Genomic DNA, 24,951 nt, shown 5'->3' with positions numbered 1-24,951 from the left:
TTGTTTTAATCTGAATAATAGTGTCTAGATTCTGGCATAACTGAATGAAATTCCACTGGTAAATGTTGTACGTGACGTACTTCTAAAAGAAGACTTTCAGAGCCTGCTTCTGATAGGATAGCAGTTTGACAAAGCAAAACGTTTCTCTAGTCCTACAAAATAATGACAGCCACCGAAAACTGAGCACATGAGGGTTTTCAGTGTGCTTCAGTTCACGTTGGGAAGGGAGCAAGCATTTTCATGACCACTTCAGCCTGCCTGCTGCTGAGGACACATCAGATACCACCTTGTATGGTTTGTGTTGCGTTATAGAAAGTTTCCTTTACAGATCAAAAGTTGGGAAGCCGAACAGCTGAGCATAGAACTGAGGAGCTTTTAAAAGGCATGGAATGAATTCACTGGATTTTTTTTTTTTTAATATTTCATGGAAGCATGCAAAGCGTGGGTCCAGTTTATTCAGATATTTGATGGCAGCTGCAGAGTAAAAGTGTCTAATGAAAATGAAATAAATTTCCTGTGAATGGAATAAATTTTGATTGTGTCTCTGAGTGCAGTAATTATACATGTCACGCAGTGATTAGGCAGTCACACTGTGGCCATGGTGCCTTTCTTTGTCTGCAGATGGTCTGGGAGAGCGGCTGCGTGGTTATTGTCATGCTGACGCCCCTCACTGAGAATGGAGTCAAGCAGTGCTACCATTACTGGCCAGATGAAGGCTCCAACCTTTACCACATCTACGAGGTATGTAAGCAAAACACATCTGCCTGGAAAGGTGACAGCAAGGGTGCAACATTGCTTAATCTCATTCAACCCAAGGTGGAACCTATGTTCAACCAGTGTGAGAGGCGTTGGGATACTTGGTCCTCAGCAGCCGAGTCTGCAGTCGAATTCTGTGCAGATTTAAGTCACCACCACAACAAGAAGGAAGATAGCTGAAAGGAGACATGCCAGTCCTTGGAAAGAGGGTGGAGTAACAGGCCTTGTGCTAGGAAGGTTGCTGCTTTCAGTCCTCAGAGTAAGCAAGGACGAATTCATCCAAGAGCACCTCAGAAGAAAGGCCTGGCAGTCTACTTCCAAAAGTTCAGCCACTGAAAATCCTGTGGAGCACAGTCCTACTCTGACACACAGGAGGTCGCCATGAGTGGAGCCAACTTGATGTCAGCTGGTTATTGTCGTTTGTTTTGTTTTTAAGCAAGTTCACAAGGGTCACGTTGTAGACAGAAATCCAAACTCTGAAAACAGCTATGTGGTTGTAAATTGGACTCTGGGGTAAATTGTATGTTTTTCATTTTTAAATTTTTATAAATACAATGCCGACAGAAAGGATAAAAAAATATTTACCTCCACAGCGTGGTCCATTAAATCAGGCCCCATATAACAAGCCTTTAAATAGGGTCTATTTTTAAAAAGAACCCTGCTATTATTCTAATTGCTTATTGATTTCTTTGGCTGAGCAGTGTGGTCTTTCCACGGCTCTGTTTAGAGTCTTGTGTACGTAGCATTTGACCTTTTTATTTGAAGATAACCTGCTGACAAGCTTATTTCCCTTCTGGATTTTCTACCCACATTAAGAATGAACTAAGTAAACCTGGATATTTAAACAAGCACAAGAATGCATCCGTTGGTTCTGTTTTGCATTAAAATTAGTCAACGCTGAAGCCCACAGTAGAAAGCATGTTAGAAGCTTAAAGATTAATCCTAAATCACATAGTTGTGACTTTTAGGTCACTGCAAATAGACTTAAATGTGAGAAGTGATTTGGTGGAGGCCCATATTAGTGTCTTTCTATGCATCTTTTGTTTTTCTTAGTTCTAAACCCAGGCGTAAGCTACTTTAGATAAAATTTAAGTTAAAGAGGGACTAAAGTTACGTGTTCAGCAGAACACGTAGATTTACTGGTGTTTTTGTTCAAAAGCCTATTAAGCCCCTAGGTGACATTAGAAACAGCAGCAGCAACAAGGAAGTCATCTTTGATGTGAACCACATTAAATCTGAGCGGGTGCGCGGGAGCCATTGAGCCAGCCGCTAGCCACCTGCATATAGAGCGCGCCGTCGTTGCAGTGTGCAGCCTCTCTCTCAAAAGTAGCCTCCTGTTCCGCTAGCCACGCTTTAGTTCGTGACGCCCATGCTTCTCCTGTTTGCTTTTTTCTCCTCTTACATTCTTCCAGGTAAATCTGGTCTCGGAGCATATATGGTGCGAGGATTTCCTCGTAAGAAGCTTTTATCTGAAGAATCTCCAAACCAGTGAGACCCGAACGGTGACGCAGTTCCATTTTCTTAGCTGGTATGACCAGGGCGTTCCTTCTTCCGCGAGGTCACTTCTGGATTTCCGCAGGTATCACAATGCGCCTAATAGCAGATTAACATGTTTATCGCATGGGCAGCAGATCAAAGGACGCGTATTTGAATACCAGATTTCCTTGTTTCTAAGATGCCTGTCATTGGAAGATGTTCCGTCTATTTATCTATTTTATAATTGCTTCAAGAAGAAAGGAAAAGAGAGGAGAGGAAAGAAGGATTACACTAAACGTGCATGTCAATTACGAGATGTTACCTAGTTTCCGAGGTGTTAAGATGTGAAGGGGAAACGGGCATCTTAGAGCTGTAGAAATATAGTAATTACCTTCGATAAGGTTCATCAACTGACGAACAGGCCTAAAGTTTATTTTTCACGGGATGTTACTGAGTAAAGCCCAGATATTTAACCTAAGTACTCATCTGGTTGGATATGATGATGAGATTTAACAAGTTTAGGTCCAGATCCTAAAATGGTTATTTCTGGTTGAAAGCCTGAGTGTAGTTAGCACATGACATGTATATATTTTTAGTGCAATTTTGAAACTAACAGTTTTTTTTTTAATTCAATCTTTTGTTCATTACTCAAGTCCTCTAGTCACCCAGTGAGTTGTCCTATTGTAACATGTATTTGTTGAACTGTTGAAATGAATACTAGACTCTCTCTTACAGGGAGATGTTGACAATGCAAAAAAAAAGCAAAGTTTAAGACTGAAGCTTTGATTGCACATCAGATTTAGTGATAACAGTTGGTTAGCACTGGCTACTTTGTGGTGGTGACTGAATAAACAACTACAAAGAAAGTGGAGTTTTTGAGCGGCATTAATAACCAAGTTCTAAGTTGTATGGGAATTCTCTTAGATTTAATTGATTGGAAATCTTCCCACTAAGGAAAACAGATAAATGTTCAAAACAAGGAATATTGAGAATAGGACAGAGTGCACTTATTAAGCCAGCATTACACACTATTATAAAGCAATTTGTAGCAAAACAGCTATTCATCCTTGATTCTAGAGTTATTTAATTCAGAGGAAGGTTGAAAAGGCAAGCATTGTCATAAAGATTGGGTTTTAGACTTATCTCTGGATTGCTTGAAATTATATGTTACAGAATCTTAAGGTTGTTATGACACTATTTCTTCTTCCTTTTAGTCTGCTTTGAAAAGCAAAAGAGAAATTTTTATTTGAATAGTTCTTTGGATCAAGTAGCATGTGAATGAGCTCAAGGAGAGACATGAATTTGGTGTCACATACGTAAAGCACATTCAGTGACTGCTGCCCCACCCCATCACCTCTCCGAGAGATACAGTGTGCATTGCAGATTCAGAATACTGAATGCATAGTACAACAGTCACTATACACAGTTCCCTCCTAATCCATCTTAATTTCTGGACCATTATATATATTTTATCAATACAAATTTATTTCCAAAGACATGCTATTTAAAAACTTGCACAGGGTCCGTTTCCTGAAATGAAATCTTGAAAAAGTGGTCATTACTGGCAAAATGGTTGCAGATACAAAGACGACAATTCATCTTACTATCCCTGTCTTTATGTGCATTCAGTGCGTTCATATATATATATGCATATGGGTGTATTTATTATATCATATGCATATATGGAATCAAACATATACATAACCAACCCTCTGTGTTTATAATTCATCATGAAGAAAAAATGGATTCCCAAAATTCCCTTGCCCCAGAGTCTGCGGAGATATGGTCTGAGGAAGTTTCTGTTAAATTAAAACAGGCACCCAGACACAGTTTTGAAGGTCTCATGAGAGTCGAAAGCTTTTCTTGCCTTGCCTTATTTGGTATTATTACCCAGTATTTCTGATGAGGTTGCCTTTCCCATATGAACCGGACAATGGATATAAATGATCACAGTCTCAGAAGGTACTAAGCTTAGAGACAATTGCTGTTAGGTGATAGTCTGTATAAAATAGCCACCCAAATTTCAGTGATGGAGAAAGTGAGGCCACTTCTGAAGACACTGGTCCTTCTAACAGGACAGGATCTCTCATCTGACTTTGAACAATAGACCCAGCGTTCGAGCTCTGGCCTGGTGTGTTAGTCAGGCACTGAGATGTGTAATTAAATATTTCTGGAGCCCAGAGGGAGCACATTTACACTTTAAAGAGAAACTGCTAAGCTAAGAGATAATTAGCATCACATATGAGGGCTTTGCTTTAAAAAAGTTATGTATCTATCTCTATCTATTATTCTCTCACTTCTTGCTGTGTGCAATGGCATTTACTAACGCTGCTCACTGTACAAATGGACAAACCCTTACTTTGCCAGCTAATTAGCGGTGGCCAGTGTCATTTTTGTGATGTTGCAGCTAGTAATATGAGCCCAGTTGCATAGTCACAAAAGTGATCATTGGAAACTGTGACTCTGCTGCAGGGACAATGTGGGAAACCCCTTTTCTGAGCCTCTAACGACCTCTGACCTTTGCTTGCTGATGGTTTGCATGACGATTTCTTTTTCACTCGGTGACCCATGGGTTGGTTTGTATTACTAATCGTTCTTTCTCAGTTAATTCCTCCTGTTGAAATATATAGAATATTTTTTTCTTAATGTTTGAAAACTTTTGCTTACTGGCAATTTGCTCTAATAGAATAAAATAAGATAGTTGTGTTTTATCTTTGTAAGTAATCTGTAGTCTATATCTTAGCTCAGCTGGATGAAAACTTTTGTTGAATATGTGATGGTTTTTGCTTTTTTATTTGTGATGTTTCAAGTTGTAATTAATACAAGTACATGACGCTTTTGTAAATAAAACCCTAAAAATAGCACCACATGGTATTTACACCACATGTCTCCTTGATTGTGATTGTTTGTAAATAAGTTTAGCATGGGGTAGGGGCTGACGTGGATATTAAAATTACAGTGAAAACTCCCTAAACCCTGCTGAGGCAGCCAGTCACAACATGCTGCAGAAAAATAATATTTTAAATACACCATAAAATAAAGACTGGAATTATAGGAGTGGAGAAGCAAATTACAGCCACATTAGCTAGTAATTAGCTTTTTAGCAACATTTCTTAGCAAGGGAGGTTATTCTTACTACATTTTGTCAAAGAAGGAGCTGACCAGCTGTAAATGGGATATGACTGTTTTACTGATTCTTTACACTTAGTTTTCTGGAGCCAGTACATTTTAAATAAGAGTTTCTAGTTGTTATGTTTATTTCTTTTTTTTAATGTACCTTGTTTGTGCTTGGTCCATCAGAAAAAAATGAGCCACGGTGTGAACATGCAAAAGGTTAGCTTAGTTTCTACAAACACAGATGGGACCATCCTGTATGAAGTACAACAATGTTTGAAATACAGAACTGAAGTGGTCCCCTGATCACGTTAAAGGGTCAGCTAATGAGAAATCCTCAATAAATTCTTCTGTATGAGTGTGAAAGGCCTTTAAAAATAAAGCCACTCTAGATTTGGGTTGACAGTTGAGCTTGCTTGATTCTACACACACACACAGACTTGGAGTTTGGCATCTGTCTTATCAGAGGGTAAATTCGTGATCCCTTTACAAACTGAGAAAAGAATGGGAGATTTTAGAAGTAGAAATGAGTGGATCTATTTTCCAATCTGTTTTATTCTTGAAGGGCCAAGAACGTTTAAGGCATTCTGGCATGCAAGTCCTATTGATTTTAATAAGAGTTCATTTTTACTTTCTCCACTTTTCCCCAAAAACCTTAACATTGCAATGTACACCAAAAAAGAGAGAGAGAGAAAGCTCTAGCAGAAATAGAAATGTGACCGTCAGAGTACCAGTAACTTGCTCTCCCTGTGTTTCTGAGCTTTCTCCATTTTCAGGGCATGTTTATGTATTCTGCAAGCTCTGAAATGCTACATAATTTCACAGCTCAGAGAGCAGCCCTAGATTACAGTCACCAGGGAACAGGACCTTTAAAATGACCAATGCATAGGTGTTAGTGTATCTCATCTAGGCTGCCGCCATGCTCCTTCAAGTTACTTTACTTTATGCTATTCACATTGGGGCACCCTGGGTGATGCAAACTCTTAATGTGCTCGGCTGCTAACTGGAAGGTTGGAGGTTCAAGTCTATCCAAAGGTGCCTCAGAAGAAAGGCCTGGCAATCTACATCTGAAAAATCAGCCACTGAAAATCCTATGAGCACAGTTCTGCCCTGACACACATGGGGTCTCCATGAGTCAGAATAGAGGAATTAGAAAAACTTATATATGGGCTACATGACATCAAAATATCTGCTCTCTTCGTCTGTCAGTTACTATACTCAAGTTCTCCCTTTCCCACCTGCATCTCTTCTTGGCTTTTGGGGTTTTGTAGGTGAAGTGACCAGCTGATTGAATTTTCACTTTCAGCTGGCTGTTTTGCTGCTGAGTAGGCAAGCCTTTGCAAAGAAAGGTGACATTTCCCATTTCTGGTCCAAGGAAAAAAATTTTCTGTATTATCATTCCTTTTTTAAAAATTGTACTTCTTGACTTACATTGTAGAAATTCATACAGCACGTTTTAGAATACACTCCCTCGCACATTTTTTTTCCTTCTGGTAAACCAAGATCCTGTCTTTCATTTTGTTTATTTAAGAATATTTTACTGAGTATTTGGATGCACTTTGTAAATAGTTGTTTCACTGAATTAAAAAATATAGGGCTTTTACAATGAATTCAGTATCAGCCCTCTATTTTGAGTTAGGGCTTGGTTACAAAATCTTAAAATAAGCTTGTTGTTAATTTTCATACCTCTAATCTACAACCTACACAATGGAGTTGTTTTTAAATACACTTAAAAATGAAAAAGATTTATAAAATTTAAAAGACTTCTCTTGACTTAGTTGAGGTTTCTCTGTAATTTAGACATCCTTACAGAAAACTGACAGATTAAAAAATACTCTATAAAATGGATCTTTAAGATGCTATGTTTAGAGAATATAGTAATACTATATTCCAATACAATGTCTAGACTGTAAGAGATTTTGACATAAATTGCAAAACTCAAAAGTTTCAGTGGTGAATGTAGACATTCATATCACAGCAAAAAGTCAGATCAACTGAAGCCAAAAAAGAAGCAAAGAACGGAAGAGAGAGAGAGAGGGAAAGGCTGAGAGAGAGAGAGAGGAATGGGGTCGGGGATAAGGTGATGATCCACTGACCAAAGCCTTGAGTTCATACTTGTAAAAGGGGGAAAAACAACTTTGTGAAAGTGTAAGATTTGTTTTTAAAGCTTTGTTTAATAATTTAATGTTGAAAAGAAAAATCTTTGAAAATGTGCATGTAATTTGGATTTTCTTTGTCAAAAAGGCTACTGTGAAGTAATTTTAAAGATATGGACTATTGCTTTGGCTTACTAGTTATTTTGGATACCTTATAGAGTCATAGTACATAACTATAATTTTTATGTCTCTTTTTATTTCAGAAAAGTAAACAAGTGCTACAGGGGCCGTTCTTGTCCAATAATTGTTCATTGCAGGCAAGTACAACTTCTAACATGGCTTAAGAAGATGTTGCTACCTCAAAATATAAACTGTACAATTACATATAGAAGTTGAACTTTCTAATTGCTTCATAAATACATTTAAGTGGTGTTTCTAAAGGAAACCAAAGACAAACTTGGTTTTCCATGTATTTCATTATACATGGGTAAACAGTCAATGATGTATTTATTTTCTTTCTGGCAAACCACTGTGCTGGCTACTACTATAATCTGCTTCCGAATTTTCGTGCCCTACCACCTTATTTTTTTCTTAAAACCTCATGGTGCCACAACACAAGAAGTTCAAGACAATATTTTTGATATATTGCATTGTCTCAGAAAGTGGGAAAAGGCTGCATGGCATTCATGTACTTGGGGTCGGTTATGAACAAGCACAAGTTCTATAATTACAGTAGTGACCACTTCCTTGTTTATTATGTAAATCTAGGCCTTTGGATGAAAATTCAAAGGATCATATCCTCCAGTAGGTTAAAGTCACATCAGTAAGAATAGATCCACTCAAAGAAAACTTTAATCCAATGGTGCCCTTCTACTTGGCTTGATACTCACCTACTTTTGGTAAAGAACTTGTATTCAATTTTGCTGCCTGGGATCTAAAGGAAACCTGTCCCCAAAGATCAAACACCAAGTTGGTCAGTTCAATCAATAAACAGCATGTGTGTGCGTTTGTGTCTCTCTATCTGTCTATGAGAGAGGAGGATGAGACCAAAGTGTGTTTGGTATCCTCAAAACATAGAGTGGAACTTTTTTTACCTATAAATACAGGTAAAAGCTGCAATTAATTGGAAACTTTTTGTAGCCTGTCTTAAAATAGTCAAGTGAATATATGTTAGGCAGAGAAGAGAAGTGAGGAAAACACTCACAGACAGAAAAGTTAACTGCAGTCGTTCGTAATAACTGGTGTTAAGTGGTGGACAAATTTTGGTGCTTACTCTTCTTTACTAATGCAGTGAAGATGTACATACGTTATGAAAGTAAAATTTGTGAAATATTTATCTGTCCCAACTGCAGCTTTTTTCATCGTTTATTTCAGGAAACAAGTTAAAGCCAAACTCAGTGATTCTTTAAAAGATCAACTTATCGGCTTACCCATGATTTCTCAGAATTGCGGGCCAACATGTAAATCAGGAACTGAAAGCAAAATGATTTGTCATTTAGTCACAAAATTACTGAAGTCTTGAGGTGGAGATATTTATTTTTCCTTAAGGTCACAATTTATTTTGCTAGGAGTATAAATAAGAGAATGGTTCTTCATTTAAAAGCTGGTCGTGGATGTGGAAACAAGCCGTTTGACTTAAAGAGGGTCTCTCGGACTCATGTAACTCAATGACAGTCTACATGAGGAAGAGGGATGGTGAATACATTCCTTATGTAAAAAAAAAAGGATGATGCTGGTGCTACTTTTCTCCCAGAAAATCCATCTTGGGTTTTTTTTCCCCCCATTTGCTACTCTTGAGACACAATGCAAAACATTTTTTACAACTTTAGTCCAGATGGTAAATATTCCAATTATAGCTGGCGGGATGAGGAAGACATGAAACAAAAGTGCTTTTTTAGGAATATGATTAAGTAACAAATGATGTGTATATCTCTGCCTCAGAGGGAGTGACATGCCTTAGCGAGGGGAGGGCGTGTGCACGTGACTGTCGAAGGCGACCACCAGCCCACAAAGGCTGACCGGCCACGGAGCTTCCTTTTCTGCTTGCTGAATTAGCCAGTGATCATACAGAAAGTGGTTTGCAGATATTTTAAACACAAATGCCATCAACTCTGAAATAGTCAAAAATTTCTTTATTTCAGTTTTTTTTCTGGTAAAACTTACCACATCTTTGGCCAAAGAGGGGGGAAAAAAAAGAGAGAGAAAACAAATATAGCTGTGCACAATAGTCAATTCCTTAAGAGCTGCTAGGACCGATGAAAGCCTTCTTGTTTTTCTTCTCCCTTATGTCTTCCTTTCTTTCTCCTCACCACCTCCACCCCTGGGATCCTTCCCCACCTTGCTTTCTTCCTATTTCTCTCCAGTTCACAGCCTGCCTTTGGCTGCCGGCCCCAATCACACACAGATGAAGTGGATTGTTGCTAGCTGTTGTGTGCGTTTGGCTTACCTGTGGATTGCTTTTTCATTTTCTCTCCTTCTGTTGACAGTGACGGCGCAGGAAGAAGCGGCACCTACGTGCTGGTTGACATGGTTCTCAATAAGATGGCCAAAGGTGAGAGTCAGAAGCTGGGCTTGCTTTGTTGTGGCTGAGAGATGTGATGATGTTGCTATGGCAACGTAGGGTGTAATATTCACAGAAGGCCTTCAGAAAAAATTAGAGGATTGTTGTCCCTTTCCTGAATCATATTAAGGCTGTTTGCAGCAAGCACATTTCTGAGGTTCATCCTTTGTTATCAAGCTCTCTACACAGTGTCTCATGATGTGCTTAGCACACAGTAGGCGCTTGATAAATATTTGTTCAGTGGATTATGATGTGAATATCAATATTGTGAATAATGCAACCTTTGGATTTTTAAATGTCATGCTAGCTTAGAATATCCTTATTTTGTATAAATCGTCAGTGGTATTTAAAACCAGGGCCTCAAACTGGTGTGTTTGGTTTCCACCCCAGGTATACTGAATCAGAATCTACATTTTAAGAAGATCCCCAGGTGATTCTTACATATAATAAATTTTGAGAACCATTCCTCAATTAGTGGTTCTCAGAACTGGTCCTAACCAGCAGCATTAGCCTTGCCTGGGAAATTGTTAGAAATGCAGATTCTCAGCAGGGGTTCGAACCAGAACAAACCAGATCAAAGCCCTGTTTAAAACTGTATTTGCAGAGTACTACAGTGATTGAGAGCTAGGCTGCTAACCATAGTCCAGCTGTGGTTGGAAACCCTCTGGGGCAGTTCTGCTCTGTCCTGTAGGGTCGCTGTGAGTCAGAATCCACTCAATGACAATGGCTTTCCTTAGGTTTCATACTAGATTCTCACCACTGATCTGACAATTACTGGTAGTAATTCAGACATAAATCATCTTATCTCAGATAAACCTTATGAACAGGTTTTTTTTTGTTGTCCTTTTTGACATCCTGTTATCTAAGTGAATCTATTTGTACTCTTGGAGGAGTACGAGACTGAGGGTGTTTTGGTACCCTCAAAAAGCAGATTTTTTTTTTAACCTAGAAATATAGGTAAAAGCTACAGTTTCCTCTCGAAGACAGTGCACAGCATCTTAGACTCAAAGCACTATAGTATTAGAAGGAGTTCTAGCAACCACACAGTGCAGTAGCAACTTGTGGAGAACAGAGCTGTGATTTGATCCCAATTCTTCCACTGATGAATTTTATCACTTTTAGCAAAGCTTTTAACCTCTCCTGGCCCTAGCTTCCTCATGTGAAAATGCAGAAACGAGCTAATCTGGCATTTCTCAAAATATAGTCCACAGAACACCAAACCTGGAAAGTAATTGCTTTAAAAAAAGAGCCCAGAGAACTCCATAGTCGAATCAGTTTGGGGAAAAAAATCATAGTCAATCTGCCTCTTGTGGAATCTTGATGCATATTAGCATAATAAAGCCCTGCAGTAAAGAAACTTGTTTAGCTTCTTTAACCCAGCATTGTCTAAACTTAGTTGACAAGACAATTCATTTTTCTTGTAACATCTGTTAACATCCCACAGAACCAGGGTTCTGTGGGACAGACTTTGGCAAACACAGAAATGGGTGATATTATGGTTTCTTTCCCATCTGTGAATAAATCTTTCTGTCTCAACACACACACACACACATGCATATATGTAGTTAAATATACACCTGCACTTTCAAAAACATCCTGGGTGGTCATTCACTTTTCATTCTTTGCCCACCAATAGGAAATAGGAGAAGATAGTGAATATAGAAATTAGTTTCTATACATTTTCACACAAATTCCAAAATAGTCATTTTCTTTACTCTACTTTTTTCTGCTAAAAAATATACCACCTCTCTAGCCCAAGGATAAGATGGGTGAAGATAAAATAATAGCTCATAGTTTTGCACATCCGTACTGGAGAGCACAAGTAGATTATCTGGAGTCCCACAACTCCTAGTTCCTACAGGACTGGTACCCAAGTCTGACCTGGTGCCCTGTCTGCCAGCCCACACCTGCTGTCCCCAGGCTTCTCTCACAGCCATGAGATGGGAGAGGGCCTGCAAGAAGACTCTCTGCGGGTGGTTTTTTACCACCAAGTATTATTTGGGGCACTCTAAATTAGTTTAGTCCTGGAGATATAAGAAGAGACAAAGACAAAATGATAATGCTCTGATGGTACTTTTAATAAAGCTTTTGTTTTTTAGGAAATAACAGTGCTAACTTTTGTAATTAAAAGTACATTTTTCCTTGTCTATTAATGCTGTTGTATTTCATCAGATGTATCGTTTCATTTGCAAATTTTAAGTTCTTGAAGCGTGATGTTATCAATGAGATTTATGTTTTCTACCCTTATCATCCACCCTTCCTTCTCTATTGCTCACACACATAAATATTTTTCTTCTATTAAACCCCAGAACCTCCAGAAGAATACAGATTTTTTCACTTAAATGTTTCAGGACAGGTGTATGTTTTGTAAAACAACGTGGCACAATAGACTACTTGATACACACTTATTTCCAATGGAAACTCCATCTTGGAATGAAAGGAGTGAAGTAGGGAAACAGACGCTTACATTGTCTCCATATCTGGTTTATTTTGGTCTCCGTCAAGATGACGTGATACAACCTGCATTTCAAGTACGTGCAAGTTATCCACAGACAAGCAAATGCAGAGCATGCTCCGGCTTCGGGCTTTCGGCCACGTAAGGAAGGGTTGACGTTATTGTTTGAGCGCTGAGGAAAGCCATTTATCGCCTCCATTGTACCATGTAATGTCAAATTCCATTTCAAGTGTGGGCCTGGTGTTAAACAATACGAGGCCAGTCATGTGAAACTGGCCCAAGAAGGGAGTCACGGGGTTTTTCTTCAGATCGGTCACCCCCCATTTTGCTCTTGACCTGCTCCCCTCTGCCTATGTGGCATGCAGTGGGAAATCCCTTGACCTGCAGCCTGGGCCGGGGCTGCATGCGAGATCAAAGGGCAGCTCGGGCATCTCCGCCTGGCCGAGGTGGGCCTTTCCCAGGCCGCCACACTGTGAGGCAGCTAGGGGTTTTGTTCTGGCAGGAACCAAGGCCGGGCCTATGAGGCCTGGGCCGTCTTTGTCTGGCCTGAGAAGTTTGAGGCCCAGGTTGCCGATACAGTGTTCATCAAATGATCAAAGGCCCCAAGGCCTGGACATGAAACCTTTCTTCCCATTTCCTTTTCTGAAAAAGAATGAATTGCACGAGGACCAAAGAATGCCATTTCCAAAGCTTTTATGTGCAGTGCTAGCAGTATCGTTAGAGTCCTTCAGTTCTCAACGTAAGAACCTAAGTGCACTTTCAGACGGGCCCAGCTGCACCAGCAGAAGGCGTCCACCGCGTTTCTTTCAGAAAGGCTTTTAAGGATTAAGGCCTTCGCTCCTATTTTAAAGGCTTTTAGGAATAAACTTAGAATAATTTAAGTTCTTTCTCCACTGTCTGGTTTATTAGCAAGTAGACAATAATGCATTTTGAAATCAAAGTAAATAGGCATCTTGCAGTGGGAAAGTCGGTATCAGTCTTTAAAAATACTTCTGCCTGTTTGTTATTTCTGTTGCTGTGGCCGCATTTCTAAGGAGTAGTTAATATTTTGTGTCAGAATTCGTTTTTAGGCAGCATATCCCTCTCTCATGGAAGGGCCTGGCTCCAGTGTTTTTTTAGCCAAGATATTTCCCAAGGTTGTGTTTTTGTTTTTTATTCCTCAGTGGCATCTCTTTACCCAGCATTTCTTTCTGTTTTGTAACAGTTTTTTTAAAGGCATAGAGGGCTGTAGGTCAATGGTTTAACCTCCCAAAGATAACAGTGCTGGTCACCCTGAAGTGACTGCCAGCGGAATGGGTGTTCAGCTTCCCTTCTGTGGGGCAGTGGCAGAGACCCACCTGTGGAGAAACCGCTGGCACGCGCCAGAGGCTTCCCAGCAGGATCTGTGTTTGGGCAGGGGAGAGGAGATCTGGAAAGGTCTCCGGGCGCTGCCAGTGAAGTGCTGAGTAAACGCATTCCAGCCTCCGGGCTGCTGCCGCTGTCCAGAAAACCCTGGAGGTCAGGTTTTTAGGGAGGCCCTTTTCTTTTGTTTGGCAGGGGCCACAGGAACGGAGTTTCAGTCGGCCATGTGGCTCTCTGACTGTTGTTCATAGATGTGCTGCTCTTTGCCTTTTAAGCTTAGACTGACCTGGAGCAGTTTCCTAAGTAACCGATTTGTGTGAGTGTGAGCAGACAGTGAGATACTCACAAGACCAGCTGTCCAGCACCAAACCTCCATCCCAGCAGTCTGACCGGTGTTACTGTTTTCCTGTCTGCAATGTGTGCATGAACACGCATCTTGTGGGATAAGATCAGTAGAATAGATTTGGGTTGGTTTTTTTTCCCCTACTTAATTGCCTATTATGTGTTTGCTGCGTTTGAATTTTGTGATGCAGTTGCATAGAGAATCTTACCCCCAGAGGAACCGACTTTATAGTGCTGAGTGTTAAGGCCACTCCCACTGACCGTGGCTGTTGTCTTCCCAGCCCTGGTGCCCTCCAGTCATACCTTCTCCCTGCATCGTGCCCTTCCTGGGTCGCAGAGACACAGGAGCACCAAAATGAACACTCACTCCCATGTCACAGATGGTCGTGAGGATGAAATGAGAGGGTGTATGGAAAGGGCTCCCCCGACACCTAACCCAGATGGGTTGCTGAGGAAGTGGGTCCTTTCCCTCTGTGCCTACGTGTGTTCGCTTTCTTCATAGCTGAGCAACAAGCGCATGACTTTTATGGCCTGATGTTGCAACTCAGTCACATCATTTTGTGAATTATTCTGAGTTTTGGAAGCCCCTTGTTCTGATGGAGCATCTCTGAAGAGGTCTTGTAATGGAGAAGCTATGTGGGACCTTCCACTTCTTAGCCACATGACCTCAAATAAATTACATACCTTGTTGAACCTCCCAGATGAGGGTGACATAACCAGCCTGTCTGCCTGGGCTGGGGTGAGGCACAGATGAGATACAGTACGTGAAAGGCCGATGTAAAATAGAGCACTGTACAACATTTGATAGTATTATAATTAATCTGGTTTTAAGAGCCCAGGTTAGATGTCAACTTTCAGTAGCAGGTCAAAGTAGACAAAAGACTACCTTTGGGAAGCAAGAAAGGTTGAAAGGTAGGGATGAAGGCTAACCAGACTAACTGAACCCTACTGTCCATTCATGTATGCACTTACACCAAGACTTATTACTTGATGTACATAGGTGTCAAAATACCTTTTTAAATAATGTTTTATGGTTCACTGAACTTTTTAAAACTAATATCCCTCTAGAATCCCATGTGACTATTTAGATTAAATTTTAAATTCAACCCCTCAGTCACACTAGCCACATTGCAAGTGCCCAGTGCCACGTGTGACAAGTGGCTAGCATATTGGATGCTGCAGATACAGAACATTTCCGTCATTACAGAAAGTTGTCTTGGACATCACTGCTCTAGGGAATAACATTGAGGTGGTTGTTGAATGGTGTCTACTTCTCTCCATTCTTCTCATCTGTCTGGACCCAGCCACCGTCATCTTTCACCTGTGTTGCTACAATAGCTTCTAAACTGGTCTCCCTGCTCCTGTTCTCACCCTTTCCAATCTGTTCTCCACACAGTAATCAGTGTGATGTCTTTAAGTAGAAAAGCCTTCCATGGTCTGCCTCTGCACTTGAGCTAAATCCAAAACCCTTAGCACAGGTCACTGCTGCTCTTCCGTGCAGTCTCACCCGAGACCCCTCTCTGGCCATGCTGGTGTTCTTTCAGTTCAGCATGTCTCAGGACCTTTGCACCTGCTGTTCCATTGGCCTGAAATGTGCACTGTCCCATCCCCCATCCCCACAACCAGCGCCTTCCCATTGTTTGTCCTCTCATGGAATCCTGCTATTTCTTCATAGTAATTATCATAGCATCCTTCCTTCATTTGACAAACATTAGGTTAAACCATGAAATCACCATGTTAGTGGGTCAGAGGGGCCACATACCCCATTTCATATGTCCAACCTCATGTACTGAGCACCTACTACTTGCTAGACACAGCATCACTGGGAAAATACAGTGAACAAAACAGAAAAATCCCCATCCTCGTGGAGCTCATACTGTGGTCAAGAGAGAAACAGATAATAACCATGAAGTTTATGGTTTGTAGGATGGTGACGAGTGCAGCCAGGCACACTCCAGGGACACGGAGTGTCTGCACTTTTCTCCTCACCTCTCCCAGAAGCCAAACCAGGTGCTGTCCGGTGGATTTCAGCCCATGGCAACCCCCCGGGTGTCGGAGTAGAACTGTGCTCCATAGGGTTTTCAATGGGGAGTTTTTTGGAAGTGGATCACCAGGCCTTCCTTCCAAGGTGCCTCTGGTGAACTAGAACCTCCAACCTTTCGGTTAGTAGCCAAGCACCTTAACCCTTTGCACCACTCAGGGACTCCTCCACCTATCATAGTGCTCAGCAGTTATCTGTGGACTTTGATTGGATCCATTGTTTTGTTTTGCTTTTCCCCCTCTAAGAACTGAAAGCGACCCAAGATATTCTGACACTTTGTTTTAAAGGGAGGAAGCAGATCCTCAGACGTTTGACGACATGCCAAGGCCATCCAACTAGTGAGAACTGGGTTTGGAGCCCTGGTCTTTATGCACATTAGTAAGTGCCCAAGACAAGACAGTGACCTCAGGCCATGAAAGGCAGTGGGACCGACCATCAGGAACCAAGCTACATGGCCACCAGGCATGTTTTCTGGGGACAGTAGGTGGAGCAGGTGGGTTGGAGGGCAGAGCTGGTTTAGGACTATGGGGAAAACTAAAGCAGGAAGAGTACATGGAGATAGACTGCGGAGCACCTTGGATTACAGGCCAATAGCTGGATTTGTCTCGTAGCAGTCTAGAGTCATTTGGGAGGCGATAAAGCAGCGTGTCAGCAGGATTAGTTTGGCAGTGCTGCAGAAAATGGGTTGGGAAGTGAAGGAGCTGGAATCAAGGAGACAATTGGAACCCACCTTAGGGGAAAGAGGAGAGCCAGACCCTACCTGTGTGGTATCCAGTTGCAGGTGCAGAGGAGAGAGCCTGCAGGGGTTCTCCTCCAACCCAGGAGCCTGGCCTGGGTGAGTAGGCTGGGACACAGTAAAGAGCTGGGGTGGGAAACCTCACGTTTACATCCTGCCCAGACGTAGGATTGTGAAGGGCCAGCCAAAACGATTTCACGGGTATGTGTGGTCTCAGATTGTCTTCAAGGTGATGATGCCTTGTCTCCTAACTCATAAAAGTTTCAGCCTGAAAAAATTGTCCAGGAACGGGGTATTGGAAGAAGAGGGGGGGCGAGGGAGGAGCTTTCGTTGTGCACTTTCTTTTAGGTGGAGGAATTTAATTTTTTTACAAAAACTGTACTCAGGCGACAGTGTGGGTATTTATCCCCCTATTTGCTTGCTTATTTTTTAGCGTATTTCCTTCCCCTGAGCTGCTCTGGTGCATTAGAAGTAATGACAGGCATGTGGTGCTGAAATATCACTGCCTCATTTTATAGACGGTCCTAAGAACCTGTGGCAGAGGGTCTGGTAACCAGGACAGCTGGCACGTGAGACAGTCTGTGCGGTGTAACACAACAGAGCTGTGAGGGACGTCCCGGGAGGCAGGAAGAACTGCATGCCCACAATAAGAGACATACCATAAACACCGAGGGTGGTCGTCTAACGGGAGAGACCAGTTCTTGTCGGCAAACATTATAACTCCATCTTACGTGGTTACTTGTATGAACTGCATTGCAGCCCACACTCCTGTTTGTCTCATAAATGGACTGCCACCCTTGGAACAAGCCGTCATCACTGAGCAGCACAGAGCTCACAAGCCTCACAGTGTCTTGATGATGTCAGCATGGCCCTTACGAACTGGGGTGTACACAGAGCTAGGGCTCCTGTTCTCCGCCGACAGCTGTTTAAATCCCGCGATGACCTCTCACCCACTGAAGAGTGTCAGCGTTGCCTGTTGTTGGCAGTCCACCCCGCTTCGCCTCCCTCCCTCTGCAGCACGGCCTGTAAGAAGTCACTAAATACAGGTCCTTTGTGAGCCCCACCCTCAAACATCTTCCAGAACTGTCCCTCGTGGACACCCTCCTTTCACCCAGCCGTTGGGCACAGCATGCCCATCTACATTTCTCTCTGTAATGCCCAAGACCAGGTTTCTCTCTTTCTCCCCATCCGGTAAGGGACGACCCTCTGTCAGGGTCCCTGCAGGCTGTGCTCTCTGGGCACGGCTCTGCACAGGGGCGGCATTCCTGCCGGCCCAGGTACCGCCTGCAGCTGAGCTGCGTCTGCCATTGCCACAGTGTCTCCTGGCCCTGCCTCTCTCTGCTCCTCTTTTTTCTTGAGCCATTATGTTGTTTTCTTTTTAACCCTCTTTTTATTTTTTGCCTTATATATGTCTTATTTATATTCTGATTGTTTTTGTCCTTGTTTCCTTGCAGTATCAATTCTCATTTTTTTTTTGTCCTCCACTCTTCTATTTCCTCTTCTCTCTCCCCGTCTGCCCTGGGTCCTGTCCTTTTTGGTTTGTCTCGTCCAGCCCCTGTTAGCACCGTCTGCTTTTCCTTTCTGCTGCTGGCTGGTCCACACGTGACCCAAGGGCCTGTGTTCTCAGGAGTGAAGGGCTTCTCTATCAGCCTGCACACTTTCAGGGGCAGCTTCCAGGAACAGTTGCCAAAGGATTGTCCCCCCCACCCCATCGGGCCTAAGTTTCATCTCCCCTGACATTGAGAGATTTTCCTTGAGAGACCAAGGAGATCTTTGGCTCCTGCCAAAGATCCCATCTAATTCCTGGTGGCAGAGTTCCCATACACGCCACTCTGATCCTTCAGTCATGGCATCTTCAGCAAGAAAGAGGGCTGTACCCATTCTTGGTGCTGTTAGGGGAAGAGCCGCAGGCCAGGGTACCAGATCTTTGTCACTTGGGATTAGTCATCTTCACGTAAAATTCTCCCAACATTCACACCAGCGTACTTTAGCTGGAACACGTATAGGACCAGTGCTGACAGTCACAGCTGTGATTTACCATCAACCAAGCTACCTCCTCAGTCCTCTCCCATGTTTGTTACTGTTTACGAGGTTTGATGATGGAAAGAGGGCTTGGCTGAAGTAAGGAGACCTAGATCTTAGTGGTTCTGCTGTCAAACTGTAACCTGAACCCTAACTATAACCAAGAATTCCCCAATTGCTGTGAGCCTTCTGAGGGTGGGGACTAACTGTGCATTTATGTTTTGAATCAGAAATAGGATCAGAGTGACTGAGGGGCAACTGCCAGACCTGGAGAGAGGAAACAAAGGTCAAGAAGAGATTTTATTACTTGTGTTTATGAGTGAGTTACAGTAAAGTGCCCCTAAAGGCTTTGCTTCTTGGTTTTAAGAGTAGAGAGAGGCTGACCTCACTGGAACAGTGCATTCCTGTCCTGTGGCTGCGGAACAGAGGACCACAGACTGGGTGGCTTAGAACAGCAGAAATTTATTCTCTCACAGCTCTGGAGGCCAGAAGTGGGGATTCGGGTGTCAGTAGGGCCATGCCCTCTCTGGAGGCTCTAGGGGGAGATCCCTCCTTGTCACATCCAGGTTCTGGTAGCCTCAGGCATTCCTTGGCTTGTGGCAGCCTCACTCCAGTTTCTGCCATTGTCTTCACATGACCATCTTCCTGTGTGTGTTTCTGTGTCTTTTTTAATAAGTCTTCTTATAATGACACCAGTCGTATCAGGTTTAGGGCACACCCTTCCTAGTATGACCTCATGTTAACGAATTACAATCTGCAAAGACCTTATTTCCAAAAAAGGCCTTGTTCACAAGTACTAAGAGTTAGGACTTCAGCATATCTTTTTGGGGTACACAGTTCAACTCATAACAAGTAGCAACGTCAGATTTTGGGGTGACATCCAAAGGGGCCCTGGGGGGAAGAAGAGAAAAGGAATTGAAGAGCCCTCACTCATGGCCTGAGCAGCCTCCTGGCTTTGCATGTTAATATAGTTTAATTTTACAAGTAGTTCATGTATACATTGTTAGTGTAAAAGGTTCAGGTAGCTCATGTATGCATTCTTAGTGTAAAAGATTCAAGTTATATCATCTCACGTACTTTGGACAAGTTATCAGGAGGGACAAGTCCCTGGAGAAGGACATCATACTTGACAAAGCAGAGGGTCAGTGAAAAAAAGGAAGATCGCAAGGAGATAGACTGTCACAGTGGCTGCAACAATGGACTCAAGCATAGCAAGGATTGTGAGGATAGCACAGGACTGGACAGTGTTTCATTCTGTTGTACATAGAGTCACTATGAGATGGAACCTACGCAATGGCACCTAACAACAACATATATATGAGAAATTCTGCCCTCAGCAGACCTACCTCCCACTTCCCTAAGTATGTTCAGTATTGTTAGTAACAGTGCGGAGCCTTCCAGGCCTTTAAAAAAATACAGTATATATAACCGACTCGACAGCACCTAACAGCAACAACTATATATATATATATGTGGAGTCTTGGTGGCACAGTGGTTAAGAGCTGGGCTGCTAACCAAAAGGTCGGCAGTTCAAATCCACCAGCCACTCCTTGGAAACCCTATGGGGCAGTTCTACTCTGTCCTGTAGAGACACTATGAGTCGGAATTGACTCAACTGCAAAGAGTTTGGTTTTTTGGTTTTATGTATGCATGTATATATATATGTACAGAGAGAGAGAGCTGTCATTGAGTTGGCTGAGACTCGAGGTAATTTATGTATAACAGAATGAAATGCTGCCTGGTCTTGAGTCATCCTCAACGATCCCTGGTGTGTTCGAGTCTATTGTGGAGGTTGTTGTACTAGTTCATCTCACTGAGGGTCTCCCTCACCCTCACTGATCTTGTTCTGTGTGTGCGTGTGTCCTTTTAGTTACAAATTATACGTGTATACAGTTACTAATTCACACATTTTATTGAGACCCTAAAATGTGTCTTGGAGATTTTCCCTTGTTAGTACAAGTGTGTTCTGCATCCTTCTTTTCAGTGGCTGCACAGTATTTAATGAAATGGATGTACCATCATGAATTTAAACATTCCCCTGTTTTGGGACATTTACATCATTTCCCATTCTTTTGCTATTGCAGAAAAGGCTGCATTTCCATCTTGTTCACACTTCCTTGTGCACGTGACACTTACTTTTACAGGGCATGTGAGCAACACACTCTAGATGGCATTATAATTTGATAGCTTATAAGTAGTAGCAATTTTATATTTCCCAGAATTTTTATAGTCATCGTATTCATCATGTCCTTTTTTAAGTTTAACAATCACCCCTTCCTAACTTTCTCTTCTTCTAAATAACTAGTCTGTGCTCATTTACATGTGGATACCTAGGTCTGGCTTCTTTGTACTAATCTGTACCTGCAGTGTATTACAAGATGTTCAAGTACCTGATAGAAAATTATCAGAGTATTTTGCAGACTCCCTTACTCTCCTGAAGTGACAAAGGATGGTAACTTTGAAATGACAGTGCACGCTTTGTAGAGTACTACATTTTGTTTATTTTTTTATAGAGGTTTGGAGGCACCTTAGTTTCTCCAGCAAATGATTTAGAGTTTTTAAAAAAGAAATTTAAAATACCTAGTTTGTCTGGGTTCTGATGGCCTTGACTTTCAAATGACATGATGCTAATTGATCTTCTTTGACCCCAGTGAAATGTTGCAAAAAGTAGAGTATAATCTATCCAGAAGGTCAGCAAAATATCTTCCTGGTTGTAATTTTTAGAAGTCTTTAGTTGATTAAGCTTATCCAGACAAACTGTGGTGTAAAAACTGGCCGACAGAGGAGGCCCAGGACAGTGTGTGTGTGTGTGTGTGTGTGTGTGTGTGTGTGTGTGTGTGTGTGTGTGTGTGTGTGAGGCTGATGTCAAGGGGATGGCATTTAACCCCAGAGTAGGGGTTCAGACTGACTGCACTCCAGCTGTATAGAGTTCCCAGGACCATGACATAATCTAAGCGTTCCTGATCCATGTGATTTTTGAGCCATTAACAGTTGTTCTGTTGAACGTAAGGGAACTTTGTGGCATCTGTCACTCAACTGAATTATTCTGCATTCTGCAGACATTTGTTATTGTTGTTAGGTGCCATAAAGTTGGTTCCAACTCATAGTGACCCTATGTACAACAGTACGAAACACTGCCCAGTCCTATGCCATCCTCACAATCGTTGCTCTGCTTGAGCCCATTGTTACAGCAACTTTTTCTAGATTCATACTTCGTACATTCCACGTTCCAATTATTAATGGATGTTTGTAGCTGTTTCTTCTCATTTTGAGTCATGCCACGTCAGCAAATGAAGGTTCCGAAAACTTGACTCCACCCACATCACTAAGGTCGACTCTACATTGAGGAGGCAACTCTTCCCCAGTTGTATTTTGAGTGCCTTCCAACCTGAGGGGCTCATCTTACAGCGCTATATCAGGCAGTGTTCCACTGCTATTCATAAGGTTTTCACTGGCCAGTTTTTTCAGAAGTAGACTGCCAGGTCCTTCTTCCTCATCTGTCTTAGTCTGGAAGCTCTGCTGAAACCTGTCCACCATGGGTGACCCTGCTGGTATTTGAATACTGATAGCATAGCTTCCAGCATCCCAGTAACATGAAAGCCTCCACAGTATGACAAACTGACAGACATAGAGGACTAGAAATATGGTGCCTTTCTTACCCTTCATTACCCATCTCTGTAAAAACTGTGAGCTCGAAACAAAATGAAACATATGAATAGCATAGTTCTCCTCCTAGGACATATGAATTGTCCTACTTTGTTTATTTTGGATTCATAATAATCAATGTTTGTCCTTTATTCCTTTAAAATTTAGTTAGCTAGGAGCAGAGTGTTTTCTAAGTTCTTCCAGAGGCTAGAATGGAGAAAATTCACTCATGCAAAATTAAAGGCCTTTCTCTGCTATACATTTGATACATATTGTTTTTTTTTTTTTACTTTTTAAAGGAAAGTATACATTGTATTCCTGCAGTTTGTAAAACCTGGGGGAGAATCTGTGATAAAATTTACTTCTGTTTATTAAGTTATTATTACTGAACATGCTGTTGGAAGTGATGCTAAAGAATGACTGCCCTGAGAATATGATGATGGTATTCTCCACAGTGAATTCCAGCCCACAGACACCTTAAAGAGTATTGGTCTAATGACATTAACTGAGTCACATGCTCACCCAATAATCAAGCTCCAAGGGAAATCGAAGCAAACCTTATAGAGACACAGGTGGGATATATGCTTGTTTTTCTTTAACTTTAAATTGATTCTTTTATTGTAAAAAAAAAAAAATAGTTTTAATACTGTAATACTAATGCCCTTTTAATATGTTAGCTAGAGCTAAAAATCCTCTGTTGTCTTAAAAATGTATTTAACTGGTATGTAAACTTCTAAACCAGTGAACCCTGAGTGAATTAGAAGGTAATGGTTAAACCAATTAATCTTTATGGAGCAGTTCATTAAATGGGACCCCAGCGGCTGGTCTCTTTTAAGATGCCAGCCTCCCATGTCATGCCTCATGTCTGCAGTGTATGAAATGATCCGCTAGCAGTGTGAAACCTGGATCTTTCTGGGGGCCCGGGGTAAGGGGAAGAATCCAGGCCCAAGGGAGAAAATTGACTCAGCTAATACCTACCACGTCATAGTGTTTAGTCAGAATGCACTGCCTACATCCATTTTACTGTACACTCATGAAATCAGCAACTTAAACTTAATCCATTAACAGGAAGTGTAGCTGTAATAGGTACATTGCATTTCTCTATTTGCATAATCGTGATGCTTTCCAAATAGAAATACCTGAAACTTCTCTACTGATTCCCACTTGACCTTCCCCTATATCCAGTTTGAAAGTTATCTTGCTCCTATCTTTCCTTCTATCTGGATTTTCTTTGCATATGTTTTAATTCCTTAGCTGTTTACATGCTTTCTGACTTGAGTAGCACACCCAACAGGCCTGTTCCCTGGAATTTAGCATCACTTAGTTGCACCTTTATGTTGTAAGCAAAATTAGATTTTTAAAGAGATAATTCTATTTCAGATTCACAAGAGGGAGCTTCCTATATATTGGAAGCTTTAAATAAATCCTTTACAGTCAGTAAACCCTTTTATAAAATGAAGAAGGACACGCATACCCCATCCCACCCTCCCAACCCCAATGGATCTGTTTTATAAATGCAGATTCTGTGTCTCACGTAATGTGTTAGTCATACTGATGTTCAGAGAGGTCACTGAGAAGACAGGATCAAGTGCCTGTTCTGGGCATGCCTTGTCCTGTGTCCTATCCCATATAAAAGATCACATGTGGGAGTTTTATTAAAGCTTCTCTCTCTACACACTTCAAGTAACTAATTACTCTTGATACTAGCTTATAAGGAGACATTAGCCATCCACATCAGACAATTGATTTTACTTAATAAATCCATTACTTACCTAATTTTAGTGCCATACATTTTTTAAGCATTAATTTGATTTCCTCCACTGTTCAATTTTGGTTTCAGGCTAAGTATAATTCTGAGATATCTTCCCTCTATTGTTTCATACTTTAAATACCTTGTCTAGGGATAACCCAATTAGGCTCTCTCCTTCCTTTTTCTCACTTTCCCTCACAAACAATAGTCCAAAAGGGCGTCACAACTTAATAAAATAAGAAAGAGATTTTATTGGTAGCATTTTATCAAAGGATCATGCCATAGCTCAGGGAGACAACCATCAGCAATTATTCTCTCCATAGATAACTGCCAACCTGAAGGGAGAAGCCGTTCTTCCTGGCCAATACCAATTACAGCTTTTAATAGCTTCATGTGTCCCCAACCAGAATTCTGTGAGAAATAATTCCACTAAGTGATTTCCACTGAGTGACTGTAGGATATTTAAGACTTCAGTTCTAGTTTTATCATACAGACAGCCCTTCAGAATAAAATAGCTATGGAAATTTTTTCTTTAACCAGTTTCAGGGACTAGAAGAAAGTACCCTAGGTACCCTAAAAAAGAGAGGGCCTCTTTGAAGTCTGTTTCCCAGATGAAA

General features: G+C 41.6%; 1 protein-coding gene across 1 annotated transcript in view; it reads left to right on the top strand.

Moving 5' to 3' along the window:
* The window catches only part of PTPRN2 (protein tyrosine phosphatase receptor type N2), a 1,314,151-nt gene that overhangs the window by 1,269,263 nt on the left and 19,937 nt on the right, over nucleotides 1-24,951 (top strand). The window contains exons 18-21 of the mRNA XM_004372789.1: nucleotides 622-741; nucleotides 2,169-2,335; nucleotides 7,706-7,759; nucleotides 9,929-9,993. Of these exons, the coding sequence (XP_004372846.1) occupies nucleotides 622-741; nucleotides 2,169-2,335; nucleotides 7,706-7,759; nucleotides 9,929-9,993 (406 nt within the window). The remainder of the gene's footprint in view (nucleotides 1-621; nucleotides 742-2,168; nucleotides 2,336-7,705; nucleotides 7,760-9,928; nucleotides 9,994-24,951) is intronic.

The sequence above is a fragment of the Trichechus manatus genome, unplaced genomic scaffold, assembly GCF_000243295.1.
Source record: "Trichechus manatus latirostris isolate Lorelei unplaced genomic scaffold, TriManLat1.0 scaffold00020, whole genome shotgun sequence".
Taxonomy (NCBI): domain Eukaryota; kingdom Metazoa; phylum Chordata; class Mammalia; order Sirenia; family Trichechidae; genus Trichechus; species Trichechus manatus.
This window is presented reverse-complemented; position numbering and strand designations above follow the sequence as displayed.